General features: G+C 48.0%; 2 protein-coding genes across 11 annotated transcripts in view; both read right to left on the bottom strand.

The window, feature by feature from the left end:
- Positions 1–16,238, bottom strand: part of LOC144132405 (uncharacterized) — a 273,566-nt gene that overhangs the window by 256,456 nt on the left and 872 nt on the right. For 4 of the 10 annotated variants that reach the window (XM_077664801.1, XM_077664799.1, XM_077664800.1 and 1 more), the window contains exon 2: positions 4,722–4,891. The exons of 3 other annotated variants lie outside the window; for them this stretch is intronic. In XM_077664801.1, coding sequence (XP_077520927.1) covers positions 4,722–4,891 — 170 coding nt within the window. Of the gene's footprint in view, positions 1–95; positions 4,892–16,238 lie in introns of those variants that run through there. 3 more of the 10 variants (XM_077664802.1, XM_077664795.1, XM_077664804.1) reach the window with 2 other exon arrangements.
- On the bottom strand, positions 9,185–11,694 carry LOC144133605 (uncharacterized). Its single transcript, XM_077666795.1, has 3 exons — positions 11,539–11,694; positions 9,283–11,490; positions 9,185–9,238 (listed from the first exon to the last, which is right to left on the bottom strand). The coding sequence occupies exons 1-3, from the start codon at positions 11,692–11,694 to the stop codon at positions 9,185–9,187; spliced, it is 2,418 nt and encodes an 805-aa protein (XP_077522921.1).

Raw genomic sequence — 16,238 nt, 5'->3', positions numbered from 1 at the left:
AGCACATATGCATGGTAGGAACACAGGTCAGCATATTCACAAATGCCTTCATTCTGCCTCACACTCAGGCTTGCAAGTGGAAGGTTTGCTGTGCACTTTTGTGACGCCTATACGTGTTTAGTTGAAGGGAAGGATGAGTCACTACCGAGAGTACTTGAATTGGAGTCCAGTTTGATTGGTAGAAGCTCAGCTGGCCACCTGTTGTGCAACCAATTACAGGCTTTCTTTGGCTTACAACATTCAGGATGTCTTTTTCACCATCTTCCCCGCATGATAAAGGTGCATTAGCGGTTTCAGAACAAAACTTATACACGTCGATATTTATCAAAAACGTAACCTTCACGCATGGTCGTCAGCCTCAGTGATTCGAGACTCCTTTTTGCTTATTTCGTCATGACACTTGTACTTGCAAGACTGGCCTCTAAAGAGGATGTAGGCTGTGTAGCTCTACAGGTATCTGCAATTAAAAACGACCTCTGTGTTTTCCCTCTCAAATCACACACTAAGCCAGTTTAGAAAATAATGGGACAGTGCGGCGCCCTGTACAAATGCCTCGCACAACTTCGGGCTCCAACAGAGCTGGTCTGAAAGATTGTAGTCAAGCAAACCGATGATGAAGCAATCTCTGAACAAGCCTATCTTCAGTAGCAGATGGTGCGTACTCTTAGTGCTTAACCACTGTGGACAGCACTGCAAAAAGAAAAAAAAACAAACGGTCTCGCCCAGCTGCTCCATCTGGCAGTGGAAACAGGCAGATTCATATAGCTTGAGTGGATGTACGAAGTGGTCGGTGAATGCCTTCTCGACAACTGATGTGGCCATAAAGTCTACTTCAGCCTGCAATGTCAATGCAAGAACTGTTCTTGCGTACAGCCCCATGCAGTGGAGCATGGACTTCGAAACCTTTACTGCAGGATATTCGTCGTGTCGACCTTTAACATCCAAGGCATACTGCACCTTTATTGAGAGCACTCTTGTAGAGCCCTTTAAAAACGATAAATGTATATTAGCTTCGTGAGGCATTCATGTCACGAAGTGCTTTACATATGAATACAATAAGCTTCATAAGCCAAGTGTTGCACCAAGCAGAAATGTTATTAATGTCACACTTAAGAAAAATAGTATCGGATGGGGTGCACAGGTCTCAGGCTGTTTGCCAATGATTGCGACATACTAATAGATGATGTTATGACATCACGATGATAATATAGATTATGAAGAGAGGTCCTAATACAGGCCGTTGAGGAACACCTGATGTTATGATGACAGATTAGTTATTATTAGCTGTAGTGCATGCGATCACACAAAAACAAGCCTTTTTAATAGGTCATTCTATACATTTAGTTTACTAATTCTTAAAGGGACATTGAGGAGAAATCGAAGGTGGCTTGCATAGACAGAATACCAAGGTCTGTATTCAGAGTTTGTGTCACAATAAAAAGCGCCATATTCTGCCGCAGCGGCCACACCTGATTAACTGCAATGCCTGCAAGATGTCCACACTCCCTGGCCTGGCAAGCCCGCCATCAAAGACTAACCTTCGTCAGCGTCGTCGCAAGGAAGGTGAGGACAACCCTTCCCATCAAGCAGCACTGCCTTGAGTGGCTGAAAGAATCCCCAAAGTGTGTGCTTGTATCTCCGAGAACTCTGCACAAAAGAAAGGCCTTCTCGACGATATTTACCCCTTGAAGTGAGATCCTTCTACGAGCGTCGTCAACAGCTCACAGTAGAGGACGATCTGCTACTCTACGCAGCCTGTGTTGTTGTCCCACTCACGTGCAAGAAAGAAATTTTGGGCCTTTTGCACGGTCATTTTGGTCACTTTACTGACATGCAAGTTCCAATTACACTTCACATGCCAAGTACAGAGCACGCGTTTCAAAGGTGGAATGTGTGAGTACACACAAGTCAAGCAACACTTCACAGCCTATTACAGAAGTTTTCGCTTTCATAAGCACATACGGCAATGATCCGAGAGCATAGACGCATTCTACTTTGCCCTGCGTTCGATGGTAAGGAAGCTGTAACTTTGGGTCTTTAACTGTCGAGGACAGGCTGGAAATTGACGGCTTTGTTGTTGGCCTGCTCGACGCCAAGTTTTCAGAACAGCTGTGTCGCATGCCAGATCTGACTCTTGACAAAGCATTTTTGCATGCTTGCTTGCACAAGGACGCACAGAAGGAAAGAAAGGAAAGGGCACAAGATGGGTCTCTGACTGTGCACGCAGGCACGTGCATCACAAATACATTCCAACAGAGACGTCAAAAAACATAGAAGAAGCTTTGCAACTTTTGTGGACCCGAAACTCATGTGCATGCCTTCTGCCCTGTGCACAATGCTGTATGTAGGTTTTGCAAAAAGAAAGGACCTTATGAGAGCGTCTCTGCAAACCTGTCCGTCTCGCCAAGCAACGCTTATCTCCAAGACACTTGCACGCAATGTCTGTCCCACCAAGGCGGAAAAGACGACACGAAGTTTGTGCGCATGAAGGTCAACAGACTTCCTCCCAAATTTAAAGTGGACCAAGGTGCAGAAGTGACTGCAGTTCCCGACACCTTTCCAGGCTTTCCGTCGCTGCTGGGTCCATAATCCTCATCCGACGTCGTCTTTACCCTTGCACATCCTTTAAGGCTTTAGGCATATCAGCAGCAGCCAGATTCCCACAGTCAAAAGAGGTGGACAGGATGGCGTGGACCATCAAGGACCTGGTGCACAAGGCGGACAATGTTTTCCTCGCACTGCTTGTCTACCAGAAAATTCCTGGCGTCAGTGAACTAAGCACAGCACAACTTCTCATAGGCAGACGCGCACCAGAGTTCCTAAAACATCAAGGAGCTTGAACCAGGCTGGCCCTTGTCTAAGTCTTTTAATCTGAGCGATCAAGCTAATAAGAAAAGGAATTCACCTCAGGTACAGTGCCCACTTCAGACGAGTGGGCAAGTTCGGGTGCATGGCACATAACCCTGCGATGGTTCTGGGACCAGTTCAACATCCCCCAGCCGTATGTAGTGGAGGACCTGAATAACGTTCTTCAATGCTACAGGTTATTCCTCATCCCACTGTTCAATGTCCGAGGGTCCTGCCAAACTTGTTACTGGAATGAACCCGAGAGGAAGCCATCAAGGAGTGAGACTAATACAGCAGGGACGCAGGTAGTTCTTTGCCCAACTTCATGGCTTCACCCCTGTCACAACCTTCAAGTTCACCCTTTTGAGTGTCAAGATTTGGACAACTGATTTGGAGGCCTCTAAGACTGAACTTGTGCTTGTGTAGTGCTGAGCATAGAGTGCATTTTTGTTCCTTTCTTAAACAAGGGGGGATGTAGTGTGTGTTGCACAAGGTGGCCTCACTGCTTTCTCGGCTACATATGCCATGTGCAATAAAGCTTTGGGCCTTTTCCCCGCTAACCAGCATGGTGTGTGGTTCATGCTTGTGGAAGCACATCCCCTACAATCACATCAGAAGAGCGAAAGCACAAGTGCTCCAGTCACACAGGGGGCAGGCAAAGCAATGAAGCTGCGTCACAGCGTCACTGCATCCAAAAATTCGTCCGGACACTCATTCAACCACTGGAGAGGAACTGGATGTCTGCTTCGTCCTTCAGATAGCAAAAAATGCAGTCAAGCCTTGTTAGAACGAAACGATTTATGATGAAATGATGGATTTAATATAGCAATGGCTTTGAACCCTCTTTGAACCAGCCATAGAAATCCACGTATCTGGCGCCAATTTTTTTACTAAGTGAACTTTTCCTACCATTGCACACTGTAGTCCGCTGCGGTTGCCTAGCAGTTATGGTGCTCGACTGCCGACTCGAAAGGCATGGGTTCGACCCCGGTCGCAACGGTCGAATTTCGATGGAGGCAAAATTCTAGAGGTTCGTGTGCTGTGCGATGTCAGTGCACGTTAATGAAGCCCAGGCGGTAGAAATTTCCGGAGACCTTCACGACGGCAGCCCTCATAGCCTTAGTCGCTTTGGGACAAACCCACAGCAAACCAAACCATTGCACATTGTGTTGAAAAGCATTTGTAATACATACGGAACCTGGTATAGTGGCAACGACATTTGTGAAAGCGTATTGCAAAGTTCTGCGCATGCTATGGCTGCATGAAAAGATTCACCTTGTGCTAACACACAGCATTACACGGTTGTGAGGCACTGCTATTTTAGATAAAGATGTGGCCGCACTACACATTTAAAAGCCAGTTTGTCATTCACAGGGACACAGCTTAGAGGTTTCAAAGATTCTTCATATCATTACCAACTATTTTTTCCTTTCATATAGTTCTGGCTCACCAATGCCTGGCATAATGAAGTAGGCCAACAGTTTAATGGATGTGAATAATGCTTGCCACGATGGGTTTGTCACGAAGGTACACATTGGATATAAGTGATGCCAACGAGGAAAGCTTTCAATTAATTTAAGCCACACCAATGGCAAATTCAATGAAGTCTAAATGGAAAAATGCCTCGGTGCTGGGCAATGTCAGTGAACACGCACTTGATGCTGCAGACTCCACAGAGCAGATGCAGCTCAGAAACACATCAGGAACAGGTCTCACTGCCACCAAGTTACTCATCAAAACCTTGCAATCCCTGCACTGCCCATTGCTGTAAGTACTGCAGGCTGTAGTGTAGGTCCTATGGCCTGCAGTACTCATAGCATCCCCCATGCCGGTGGCCCTTGGATCCGCACTGATGGCACTGGTGGACGATATACCTGGCAGGTGCACCTGAGAACGGTGCCAGGATGCCCGCTCCATAGAATTTTGCGAGGCCCCTGACGAAGACCTCCGCCAGCTCCTCGATAGCTTCGCCAGCTGACAGGTGATGGCCATCAGTGGCGAAAAGGTGCCTCTTGGGTGCCTTCATTGCATCCAGCAAGCGATGCTGAAAACAAAATGAGATATGTTGATAAATAAGGCAGCTTGAGCAAGCATGACATCCTAACAGCATAGAGCTACAATAAGTATTTCGGCTTTCTGGCACAGCTTTCCAGTAAACAATGCATAAAGAATGTAGAAAGAATGCATCCACACAAATGCAGTGCTCAATGAAAACCAAATTACAATGCCGTAATTAATCTATGGCAGGTAACCAGGCTCACACACAAGGATAAGAACAGACCCAGATGTCCTCCTGCGCTAGGAGTGCTTTTTGGCAAGACACTGACATATATTGATACCTTTATCGCCTCCTACTGCAGTCTTCTCAGCTTCTATAGTTTCCTACTTATGTTTTTGAGAATGAGTCTGAGCCAAGGCATGAACCCACTGGAGCTACAATGTGCAACCAAGTCCTACATGGCCAGTTTTCATCCTGCTAGCATGCCACGCGAGTCTTTCATTATGACGCTGCCTAGCCTGTCTAACACATTACTTGCTGCAAGAGAAAGGTTTACAACACACCGCACCTTCTACGCAATAAGGGACCTTAAGGCAGGACCCGGCTTTTAAATCAGAAAAAATCGGGTAACCTCCAAAACGTGGGCAAGGCTCTGGAGGTTCCCACAACTCAGATAAAGGCCTCCGCCATCTTCTCAGGACTGCGAAAGTGGCTGAGGTTTCAGTGTATGTAGCGAAGCATAGGGCCAACATTTAGTTTATGAAGCATGTTTGCTTCCCTTAAAAAGCTAAAAACATCTGGCATATCGACCAGTGTATCTGCACCTAAAATCACGGCTGGAGGAAAAGGAATGTGTTCTTTATAAAATGGGGTAAAATATTTTTTCCCAGTCATTAAAATTTTGTGCATGGAAATAAAATGTGGTTTGCTGTAAGCTCATCTCCGCATTTTCTGCAAACAGGTTTGTCTTCGCTTGGCAGTAGGAAGTTATGTGTGAGATGTGCATGCTGTTAGATGCGGCTCCTGGTTCGCCTGTGCCGTCTCTCGCCAAGGTCGGTGTCCCCGGGTTCCGGATCGGGAGACTGCTGTAGTGGGGTTGACGAAGAGATGAAGAGACTGAAGGGTTTATTTACATTTATACAAAGATTGAAAGAGTGAATCGGGAGCTGGCTAACACACGCCAGATCGCTGCTTAAATAGGGTCCGCTGTCCCCAGGTCCCTAGTTGGGGAATCTAGTTCATTAAAAATGCGTCGAATCACTGTGATGTAGATCACGTGTCCAGTCTTCCGGGTCCGCCCCCATCCACACACTCTTGCCACTTCTGGCAGATTAGTGTCCGCGCTGTCCAGGCTTCAGTGATGAATAGCCCGAAGGGGGTCCCATTGAGAGCGTCGAAGGTCATTCACCTGCACTTCACAGCGGTAGCGTGGGGCGAATGGATCCCACCGCAGTTCGCAGAAGCTTTCACGTATGGGTGTGGGAAAGCACAGTCTAAGTCGAAGTTGTTTTCGAAGCATGAAGATTCCAGAGACGTTGGCTTAGTCAAACCCGGCCGCATTTGTCACGGCTGATTTGCAGTTCCGCCGCTCGCCGGCTCCCCGTCGTCCCCTCCGGGAGAAAAATGTCCCGGGTAGGTCCGGCGTTGAGAACAAAAGACAGGTTCTCTAAAGCCTTTCTCAGACAGCGGGGAGCCGTTTCACCCCTTAAACAGCAGGGGGGGGGAATGACCCTTGTAGACGCCACCACCTGCACTCGTAGCGCTGCAACCACACCGACGGCCCTTTGAAGCCTCGGTAGATTGATGAGTCCCAGTGGCTTTAATATTCTTGGCATGTTGGCGTCTCCAAACGTAACAGCTCCTCCGCGGCCAGGACAATCTCGATCGGCCAGTGGTCACAATCACTGGTCGAGGAGAGATGACTTGAGTTGTAGCGTGGGAGGCCCTTCTTCATCTTGTCTGCAAGCACAGAGTAGAGTCCTAAACCTCGGACAACGGAGGCATTAGTCGAAATCAGCCACTCAACATGGCGCCACTCCCCAGGCAGTGCACGAAATTCACCCGAGAGCCACCAGGCTGTTATGCAATACTACTGCATTATCAATGTAAACGTAAGCACAAAATTTTGTAGCTGACAGCAATAATCTCGGCTACTAAGAACAGCTTCCATGTCTGCCAAATTCGCTGCCAAAGTCCGATTCGCCGAACACGGCTTGAAGAGAGGTGGCAAATTTGGAAGCAAAAGAAAAAGGATAATAGGACACCACGCCAAAACAAAGCTAACTAGTACCTAAAAAAATACGAAAAGGCACCAAATTGCCACCGAACGGATACCTCAATTATGGGAATAACCTGCTCAATCCGTCGGCATTTCCATGACATTTGCCCCTTTTGTATCGCACAGAAAAGTTATATTGCTGGAGGGCTAGACTCCATCGAAGCAAGCGGCCATTCTTGGGCGACATTTGACGCAGCCATGTAAGCGGACAATGATCTGTCTCGAAAGTAAATTTCGCCCCGTAAACATAACAGGCTAGCTTCTGTGCAGCCCAAACCAGACAAGCGCATTCCTTTTCCGAAGCGCTGTAGGCTTCTTCCCTTACGGTTAACTTCCTGCTGGCATAAAGGATAGGGTGCTCCTCATTGTCGTCTCCGACTTGGCTTAATACGACCCCCATACCCCGGTCGCTGGCGTCACACTGGACCACGAATTCCTTGCTGTAGTCCGGCGCGCGTAACACGGGCCGCGAAACCAGCACGCTCTTCAAGCTCTGAAACGAAATTTCTTTTGCTGCGTCCCAGATAACGCTATTCGGCTTTTCTTTGCGAAGCGCATCGGTCAAAGGACTTGCTAGCTGTGAATAGTTGGGTATGTACCTTTGGTAGTACCCCACCAGACCGAGAAATGACCGTACATCCGTCTTAGTTCGGGGCTGCGGGAATTCAGCGATAGGGGCTATCTTGAGGTCTGACGGTCTCCTCGTCCCTCTACCGACAACATGACCAAGATAGGTGACATGTGAGCAGCCAAAACTACATTTTTCGGCCTTAATGGTTAGCCCAGCGTCCCTCAAACTCGTCAGTACCCTCCTGAGATGGGAAACATGGTCTTCCCAAGAGTTAGAAAAAATGGCCACATCGTCAAGGTAAGGCAGCGCGAAATCCTGCATGTCCTTGAGGATGATGTCCATTAGCTTTGAAAAGCTAAAAGGTGCATTCTTTAGCCCAAAACTGAGCACCAAAGGTCGGAATACCCCCATGGGAGAAATAAATGCTGCATACCGACTCGCGCTTTCCGAGAGGGGGACTTGCCAGTACCCTCTCACCAGGTCAAGGGTGGAGATGTACTGTGCCGCGCTAACTGTCTCGATCCTTTCTTCGATGTTCGGTATTGGGTACAGCTGGTCCTTTGTTATGGTATTCAGCTTCCTGTAGTCCACGCAAGGTCGCGGATCTTTGCCTGGTGCCTCCACGAGTATCAGCGGGGAGGTGTAGTCGCTCTCTGCTGGCTCTATCACGCCAAGTTCCAGCATGTGCTTTATCTCCGCCTCAATTATTTCTTTCTGCCTTGGAGAAACTCTGTAGGCTTTTGATCTTACTGGATCGGTCGAAGTTAGCTCTATCTCATGCGTGATGAGATTTGTCTTCCCCGGCCGGTCGCTAAAACTCTCCCGGAATTCGCACAGCAGTTGCCTCAATTCTTGGAGTTGCTTTTGTTCTAGATCCATGGTGCTCGCGGATCGGGACACGATTTCCTCTATGCTGTTGGTAGCATTTTCTTTCATGCTGCCTTTCCACTCAGGGTTTTCGGTTTGTAGCTCTTCGGGGATATTTACGGCCATGTTTACAACCCCGCTCCTTTCTACATAGGGCTTCATTAAATTGCAGTGATAGATCTTTATCTGCTGTCCTCTCCCTGGCATTTTCAAAGTGTAGTTGGTTTCTGAAATCTGATCCAAAACTTCCACTGGCCCGTCCCAGTGAACTTCCATCTTATTTTTGCGTGCGGACCTGAGAATAAGCACACGATCCCCCGTCTTGAAGGTTCTCAGTCTAGCATTCTTGTCGTAGTACTTCTTCGCCGTGTCCTGAGCTGTTTTGAGATTTCGATCCACTAGTTCTCGTGTGGCACTCAGGCGGTTTAGTAACTGCAACACATACTCCACTACTGACTGACTCTCTCCTGTCCCCTCCCACATTTCTCTAAGCATCCTAAGCGGGGAACGAAGAGCCCTTCCGTACACTAGTTCTGCAGGAGTGAAGCCCGTCGCTTCGTGCGGTACTGTTCTCAGGGCGAACAGCGTTGCCGGGAGGCAACTTTCCCAATCGTCTTTGTGCTCATAGCAGGAAGCACGTAGCACTCTTTTGAGCACTGAGTGCCACTTCTCGACGCTGTTCGATTGAGGGTGGTAAACGGAGCTATGAATCAACCTCACCCCACACCTCTGTAAGAACGTGGTTGTGAGTGCGCTCGTGAAAACTGTCCCCTGATCAGCCTGAATTTCTGCCGAAAAGCCAATTCGAGCGAAAACGGACAGGAGACCGTCCACTATCTCTGCCGAGCTAAGCTCCTTTAGCGGCACCGCCTCCGGGAACTTGGTAGCAGGGCATATCATAGTGAGTACATACTTATAGCCTGACTTAGTTCTGGGTAGTGGCCCGACGGTGTCAATGACCAGACGTCGAAAAGGCTCCGAGATAAGCGGCACCAGCTTTAGCGGGGCCTTCCATCTTTCTCCTGGTTTTCCGGTGCGCTGACACGCGTCGCATGACTGCACGTAGCGTTCAGCATCTCGGAAACATCCCGGCCAGTAGTATTCCCCAAGCAGCCTTTCCTTCGTTTTGTTTACACCTAAGTGCCCTGACCAACTGTTTCCGTGACAGAGGCCTAAAAGGTCAGAGCGGTACTTTTCAGGCACGACCAGCTGATCAAGCGTCTTCCCCTTTTTGTCCCTGTAATGGCGATACAGCAATCCGCCTTTGTGGTGCAATGTCACGTTACGCCTAGCAATACCCTCCTTGGCTATGAAGTGTAACTTTGACAAGCTAGGGTCTCTTTCCTGTTCTGTGATTAAGGAGTCTCTGTCAACGCGCAACAAGCGATCCATGCACAGGGAGGTGGGCAATAACATGGAGTCTGGACTGCACGCTTCTTGTAGGCTGGCATCGATGGGGCTACCTTCGGTAACAGGTTCCTGCTGCTGTTCATGTGCTCGAACTGCATTTTCTTTGCTTGGTTCCGCAATCTCGGGAATTCCCTCCCTCTCACCAGTTGCCTCTGATTCCTGGCTGTACCTAAGCTTGGAAGCAAGCTCGCGTGATTTGGACCTAGTCAGGGCTTTCACTGTCCCCTCAGCCAGCTTCTGACCTCGATCGCAAAGCAGCTGATTTGACTTATTGGAGAATAGATACGGGTACTGCAATGAAACAGCCGACGAGACGGCGGCTTCTGTCACTAGCTCGCCGAACGGGCCGGAAATCACCACCCTTGCCATAGGCAGGCACACACTCTGATTTTCTAGTACCTGTCTTATCCATGCTACTTCCCCAGTAAAGTCTTCCTCCTTGACATATGAGGGGTGAACAATGTCCATTGTTGCCCCGCTGTCCCGAAGGACCCTGCACAATTTTCCATTTACTTGGAGTTCGTGAATATATGGACGCAGAAGTTCCAAATTCTCATCACTGTCGTTGGCATATGAGAAAGCTAATCGCATCTTCGTACACCTTGCTGCAATATGTCCAGTTTCCTGACAGTTGAAACAACGGAACGGCTTCCTGGCCTCGAACTCCTTCGTCAATGCTTTCTGAGCTCCGGCCTGCTTGGCACGATCCTCAGTTTTTTCTGGGGCCTGTTTAGTGCCCTCAACTGTCTCGCGATTCCTAAATTGCGATCGATTTTTGGGAATGAAACGCTTCCTTAAACCGAACGCTTTCTTTTCAGACTCGCTTAACTCGGAACTCAGCTTTCTCCGTGTTGCATATTCGTCCGCTAGTTCTGCAGCTTTCTCCACTGTGCTCACATTTTCCCTGTCTTGCACCCATAACTTAACGGCCTCAGGGATACTGTTATAGAACTGCTCGAGGCCTACACATTCGACAACCTTATCTTTGGTGTCATATGCCTCCGCGCCCTTCAACCACTCTGTAAGGTTCGCCTTCAAACTGAATGCGAATTCTGCATAGCTCTCGCTGCTTCTCTTGCTGGCACCTCTGAACCGCTGTCGGAATTCTTCTGCCGAAAGTCGGTACTTTCTTAGCAAACTCGCTTTAACCTTCTCGTAGTCATCGGCATCTTTCGCGTCAAGCCTCGCGACTATAGTGGCCGCCTCACAGGGTAACACCATTAGTAGCTTTTGTGGCCAGGTCTCCTTAGCGTAACCCCGTTTCTCACACGTCCTCTCGAAATTCACGAGGTAATAACCAAGATCCTCGCCAATCTTATACGGCTGCATCAATCTGTCCATAGGAAACGATTCGGCCTGACTCACTCTCTCTGGAGTCATGCCTCTCGAACTCTCACATTCCAGTTTCTTTTGGTCATTCGCAAGCTGTAACCTTCTGAGCTCCCGTTCCTCTCGCTCGGCCGCTAGCCGTTGGCGCTCATTTTCCTCTCTCTTTCGCTCAGTTTCCTCTTTCTTTCGCTCATCTTCCTCTTTCTTTCGCTCATCTTCCTTTTTCTTTCGCTCAGCTTTGAGGAGTTCCCACGTATCGCTAACTGTTTCTTCATTAGCGGTTTCCAAGAGCAATGTGCAAATGTGTGACTTTTTCATCTTCTCCTCTACATCTACACCCAACTCATCACACAATGACAGCAAATCTGACCTTAGCAACTTCATTAGATCCATGTTTGCTGCTCTGAGCCTTGACTTTGCTGAACAACTGTTGACGTGAGCTACACGCAATCAGACTCACTGATCAACTTCCCTCGATTCCCAGCAGTTCAATGTACTAACCCAAACAACTGAAGCCTGGCGAATCTCAAGCAAAGTTCAAGCACTCACCCACGGAAGCAACATCACGCCGCATGGTCGATCCAACCGCTGCCAACCAGTTGTTAGATGCGGCTCCTGGTTCGCCTGTGCCGTCTCTCGCCAAGGTCGGTGTCCCCGGGTTCCGGATCGGGAGACTGCTGTAGTGGGGTTGACGAAGAGATGAAGAGACTGAAGGGTTTATTTACATTTATACAAAGATTGAAAGAGTGAATCGGGAGCTGGCTAACACACGCCAGATCGCTGCTTAAATAGGGTCCGCTGTCCCCAGGTCCCTAGTTGGGGAATCTAGTTCATTAAAAATGCGTCGAATCACTGTGATGTAGATCACGTGTCCAGTCTTCCGGGTCCGCCCCCATCCACACACTCTTGCCACTTCTGGCAGATTAGTGTCCGCGCTGTCCAGGCTTCAGTGATGAATAGCCCGAAGGGGGTCCCATTGAGAGCGTCGAAGGTCATTCACCTGCACTTCACAGCGGTAGCGTGGGGCGAATGGATCCCACCGCAGTTCGCAGAAGCTTTCACGTATGGGTGTGGGAAAGCACAGTCTAAGTCGAAGTTGTTTTCGAAGCATGAAGATTCCAGAGACGTTGGCTTAGTCAAACCCGGCCGCATTTGTCACGGCTGATTTGCAGTTCCGCCGCTCGCCGGCTCCCCGTCGTCCCCTCCGGGAGAAAAATGTCCCGGGTAGGTCCGGCGTTGAGAACAAAAGACAGGTTCTCTAAAGCCTTTCTCAGACAGCGGGGAGCCGTTTCACCCCTTAAACAGCAGGGGGGGGGGGGAATGACCCTTGTAGACGCCACCACCTGCACTCGTAGCGCTGCAACCACATCGACGGCCCTTTGAAGCCTCGGTAGATTGATGAGTCCCAGTGGCTTTAATATTCTTGGCATGTTGGCGTCTCCAAACGTAACAATGCCCTATACGAAGACGGCAGATAGCCACTTCCTCAAAACCTTTCAGGCAGGTGCAAGACTTCCATTCATCTAAAACTGGCATAGCAAAGTGAAGTTTATTTGCTTCATTTTTCATTAAAGGGGATATGTGCGTTTTTATTTCCCTGCCACGAGCTTGAGCAGCGCAGACATCTGCTCTCTCGTTGCCTTTAATAACGACATGGCTCGGCACCCAGCACAGTTTTGTTTTGTCCTTGAGCTGTGGCTTGGCTATTTTATGTTGTGTATGATGTCGCTAAGAAGCGGAGAGATTACATTTTTAAATTAAAGAGCCGAAAGTACACTCAGAGTGTGTGTGTAAATAATACTGTCTGTGAGGTTATTGTTTATTTTTTCTACAGCTACACAGACGGCTTAACAATCGGCAGTGAAAATCAATGCATAATGTGGAAGTCTTACTATTTCTTTCCCCATTTCCTTTCACCACTGCGCTTCCAACATAAACAAGTTTTCCAGTCATCCGTATAAAAGTCCGTGAACCACTGTATTTTTCTTTCAGTACAAGAAATTCTTCTATAATCTGTTGTAGAGTGTGCTTCTTACAGAAGTTAGCGTGAAATCGCAGATTGCTGGAAAATTGTACCATGCAGGAAGTGCGTCTCGTCTTTGAGCAATGCCGGGTAGCGAGTCTAATATGCCGAGATTTTTGCATATCTCTTCAAAACATAAGAGCAGTGACCTGCTAGCTTGCAGTGTTGAACAGTGTAGCATTCAAGCGATGCCTTCGTCGGTTCGAAGAGGCTGAGAGCTGAGTGTATCTCCACGACATGCAGCCCGATCACGTTTTCACGCCTGAAGTGATCAAATTGTGGTTTTAAAATGTTCTTTGAACCTTTAGCCTTATGCTAGTGTCACCTTCCCACTCCTTTACAACCATATCAGCCAAAACACTGGCTATCTGAGCCAAACCCCCAGAAGCAGCAGCCGTTGGGACGAGGCAGGAGCTCAGCGGTCGGGAGGCATGCAATGGCAGCGTGACCACGTGATCAAAGATGGCAGCCTCCATGACATGGCACTGTAAATAGTGTATAGGCAACAAATTTCAAAATGATAAGCAATGTGGTTGGAATGTCACTTTGCTGCTTGCTTAAGAGATTTTTGTTTCCTTCGGTCCGAGCTATAGTCTGCTCTGGACCGCAGCGGCGGCCTAGTGGCTGAGCATCCACCTCGCATGCAGGAGGTACGGGGTTCGATCCCCAGTGTTGCCGGGTACCCACCGGTGATACAATGGGTACAAGCTTTCCCCTGCTTGGTGCTCGGCTTATTCATGGTGAAATGCTTGGGAAATGGGTCTTTGACTCCACCTTGAGCAAACGAAAATATCTTGTGCCATGGCGCTCTTTGGCCGCAGATGCCCTTGCACCATGAACATTCACTCTCATCATGATCAGTCTGCTCTGTCTGCCAGTGCATCAGTCATTGCCACCTTGACTTTGCGAAGGGAAAAAAAACTACGTCACTAGCACATGCAACCCCGCATATTTTGTAACTCGCTCTCTGCTGCTTTCATTAACGTGTATAATTTCCCAGCAGCACACACCATGGTGTTTGATGTCTTTTCTCCTCTGTTTGCACGAGTTGTCACATTCAGTGCCATAGACTTTGCTCTTGTTATGAATGACAGGTATGATTCTGGTGGTCTAGAAGGTCACTCACTCACTTCTGTTCATTCCTTTGATCATGGTCTTTCTCCTTAAAAAAAAGATGTCGCATTTCTTGCAAGTGTGCGCTGATGTTAGAACTTAAAAAACCGTGGCCAATGCACACGCAAAGCGTTTTTTTCTGAGCCACCCGCAGCGGTGGCTCAGTGGTTAGGGCGCTCGGCTACTGATCTGGAGTTCCCGGGTTCGAACCCGACCGCGGCTGCTGCGTTTTTATGGAGGCAAAACGCTAAGGCGCTGGAAGATCCCCAGGTGGTCGAAATTATTCCGGAGCCCTCCACTACGGCCCCTCTTTCTTCCTTTCCTCTTTCACTACCTCCTTTATCCCTTCCCTTATACAATACAGATACTGCTACGCCATTTCCTTTCCCCAAAAACCAATTATTATTATTATTCTGAAATTAGCTTTGGATCCGGACACACAGACACACAACAGCTTGCGTTTTGCCATGCTATGATACTTAGCTAGAATCTGAGCTGCCAAGAGGTGGCCAAGGTAGCTGACCAAACACTGGAGTGTGTGCAGTACATTACAAACAGTGACATGTTACTCGCTCCTCAACCCGGTATGGAAAGCGCACACGTCAATACTATGTACCTGCCTCATTCAATAGTTTGCCACCTAGTGTATTTCGCATGAATACTAAATAGACCCTGAAAAAAATTTTGCAGCCTGTCTCTGCGTTGCTTCCTGCCCTTTATTTCATCTGATGTCATTTTCTTAATTTCAAATTACGGTCATCCCTCTTGATGGCGTAACAGTTGTGTGTATATTCGTCTCTCTGTGCTGCTGACTTTTTTTTTTTTCAAAATTCATTGTCTTTATTTTCCTTTGCTTTACATTTCTCACTGTCTGCCAGGCACTGCCACTCATGCCGTTTGAGGCTTTAGTAGGCATGATTTATGCTGTATGAAAACTGACATGAAAGTGGCGCCCACCCGAAATCAGCTCACAAGACTAGCCAATCACAGCAGCATTTGCGAAGGAAGTTTTTTTTAGCATGGTTTCAGCAAAGAAGCTGCTAATGCTCGCTTTATCTGAGCTATAGCTCGGTGAAATAGTTAAGCGAAAACTTCGTGGGCATAATGGAGCAAGGAAGGTCATTTAGGCTATTTATTATTAACTATTATGGTTGTGGGAGACTAAACTCACTTCTTGCCAAATTTTTGCAACACTCACAGCATCCCTTAGAAATACAATATATTACTAGAAGATGTTTCATTAGTACTGTAGTCATACGTATGCTGCTGAGTATTAAGAACGGGGAGTTAGTATAATTACACTTCTTCAATGCCGTGAGGCGAATGAACAAGGTGACGAGTGACAGGCGATTGTGTCGCGGGGCACACCACCAAAGAACATTAGTTTATGCTTAAGAGTTTGGCAAGTGTGTCTGGTATGCTGCAACCCCTCCAGTGCAGCAAGCAATAATTAGAATGCTTTGAAGAGTATGCCAGCCACCTGGAAATTGGACTTGGAAGGATAGCTGCATTGCAGTATCTGTGGGTACACACCTCAATTCGCGGACGCTCTCTGAAAAACAAAGGTCGATTGACGCAGGAAAGTTCAGGCTCTGAGAATAGCAAGGGGACTGTGTCACTGTCCGCTCGCCTTCACTTCTATCAAAACAGTTCGCAAATTCACGGTCACATGCAGGAGTTAACTTTTTCTACACGACAGTTTGTTTCCCCACGCACAAATATTGTTGCAAGGTACCACACCACTATATTTGTCGCATAATGTACAGTCGTCAGCACACCTATTTAAAGCGCTACAACGCCA

This window comes from Amblyomma americanum, chromosome 5, assembly GCF_052857255.1.
Source record: "Amblyomma americanum isolate KBUSLIRL-KWMA chromosome 5, ASM5285725v1, whole genome shotgun sequence".
Lineage (NCBI taxonomy): Eukaryota > Metazoa > Arthropoda > Arachnida > Ixodida > Ixodidae > Amblyomma > Amblyomma americanum.
The sequence above is the reverse complement of the archived record's forward strand: the minus strand, read 5'-3'. Positions and strand labels throughout refer to the sequence as shown.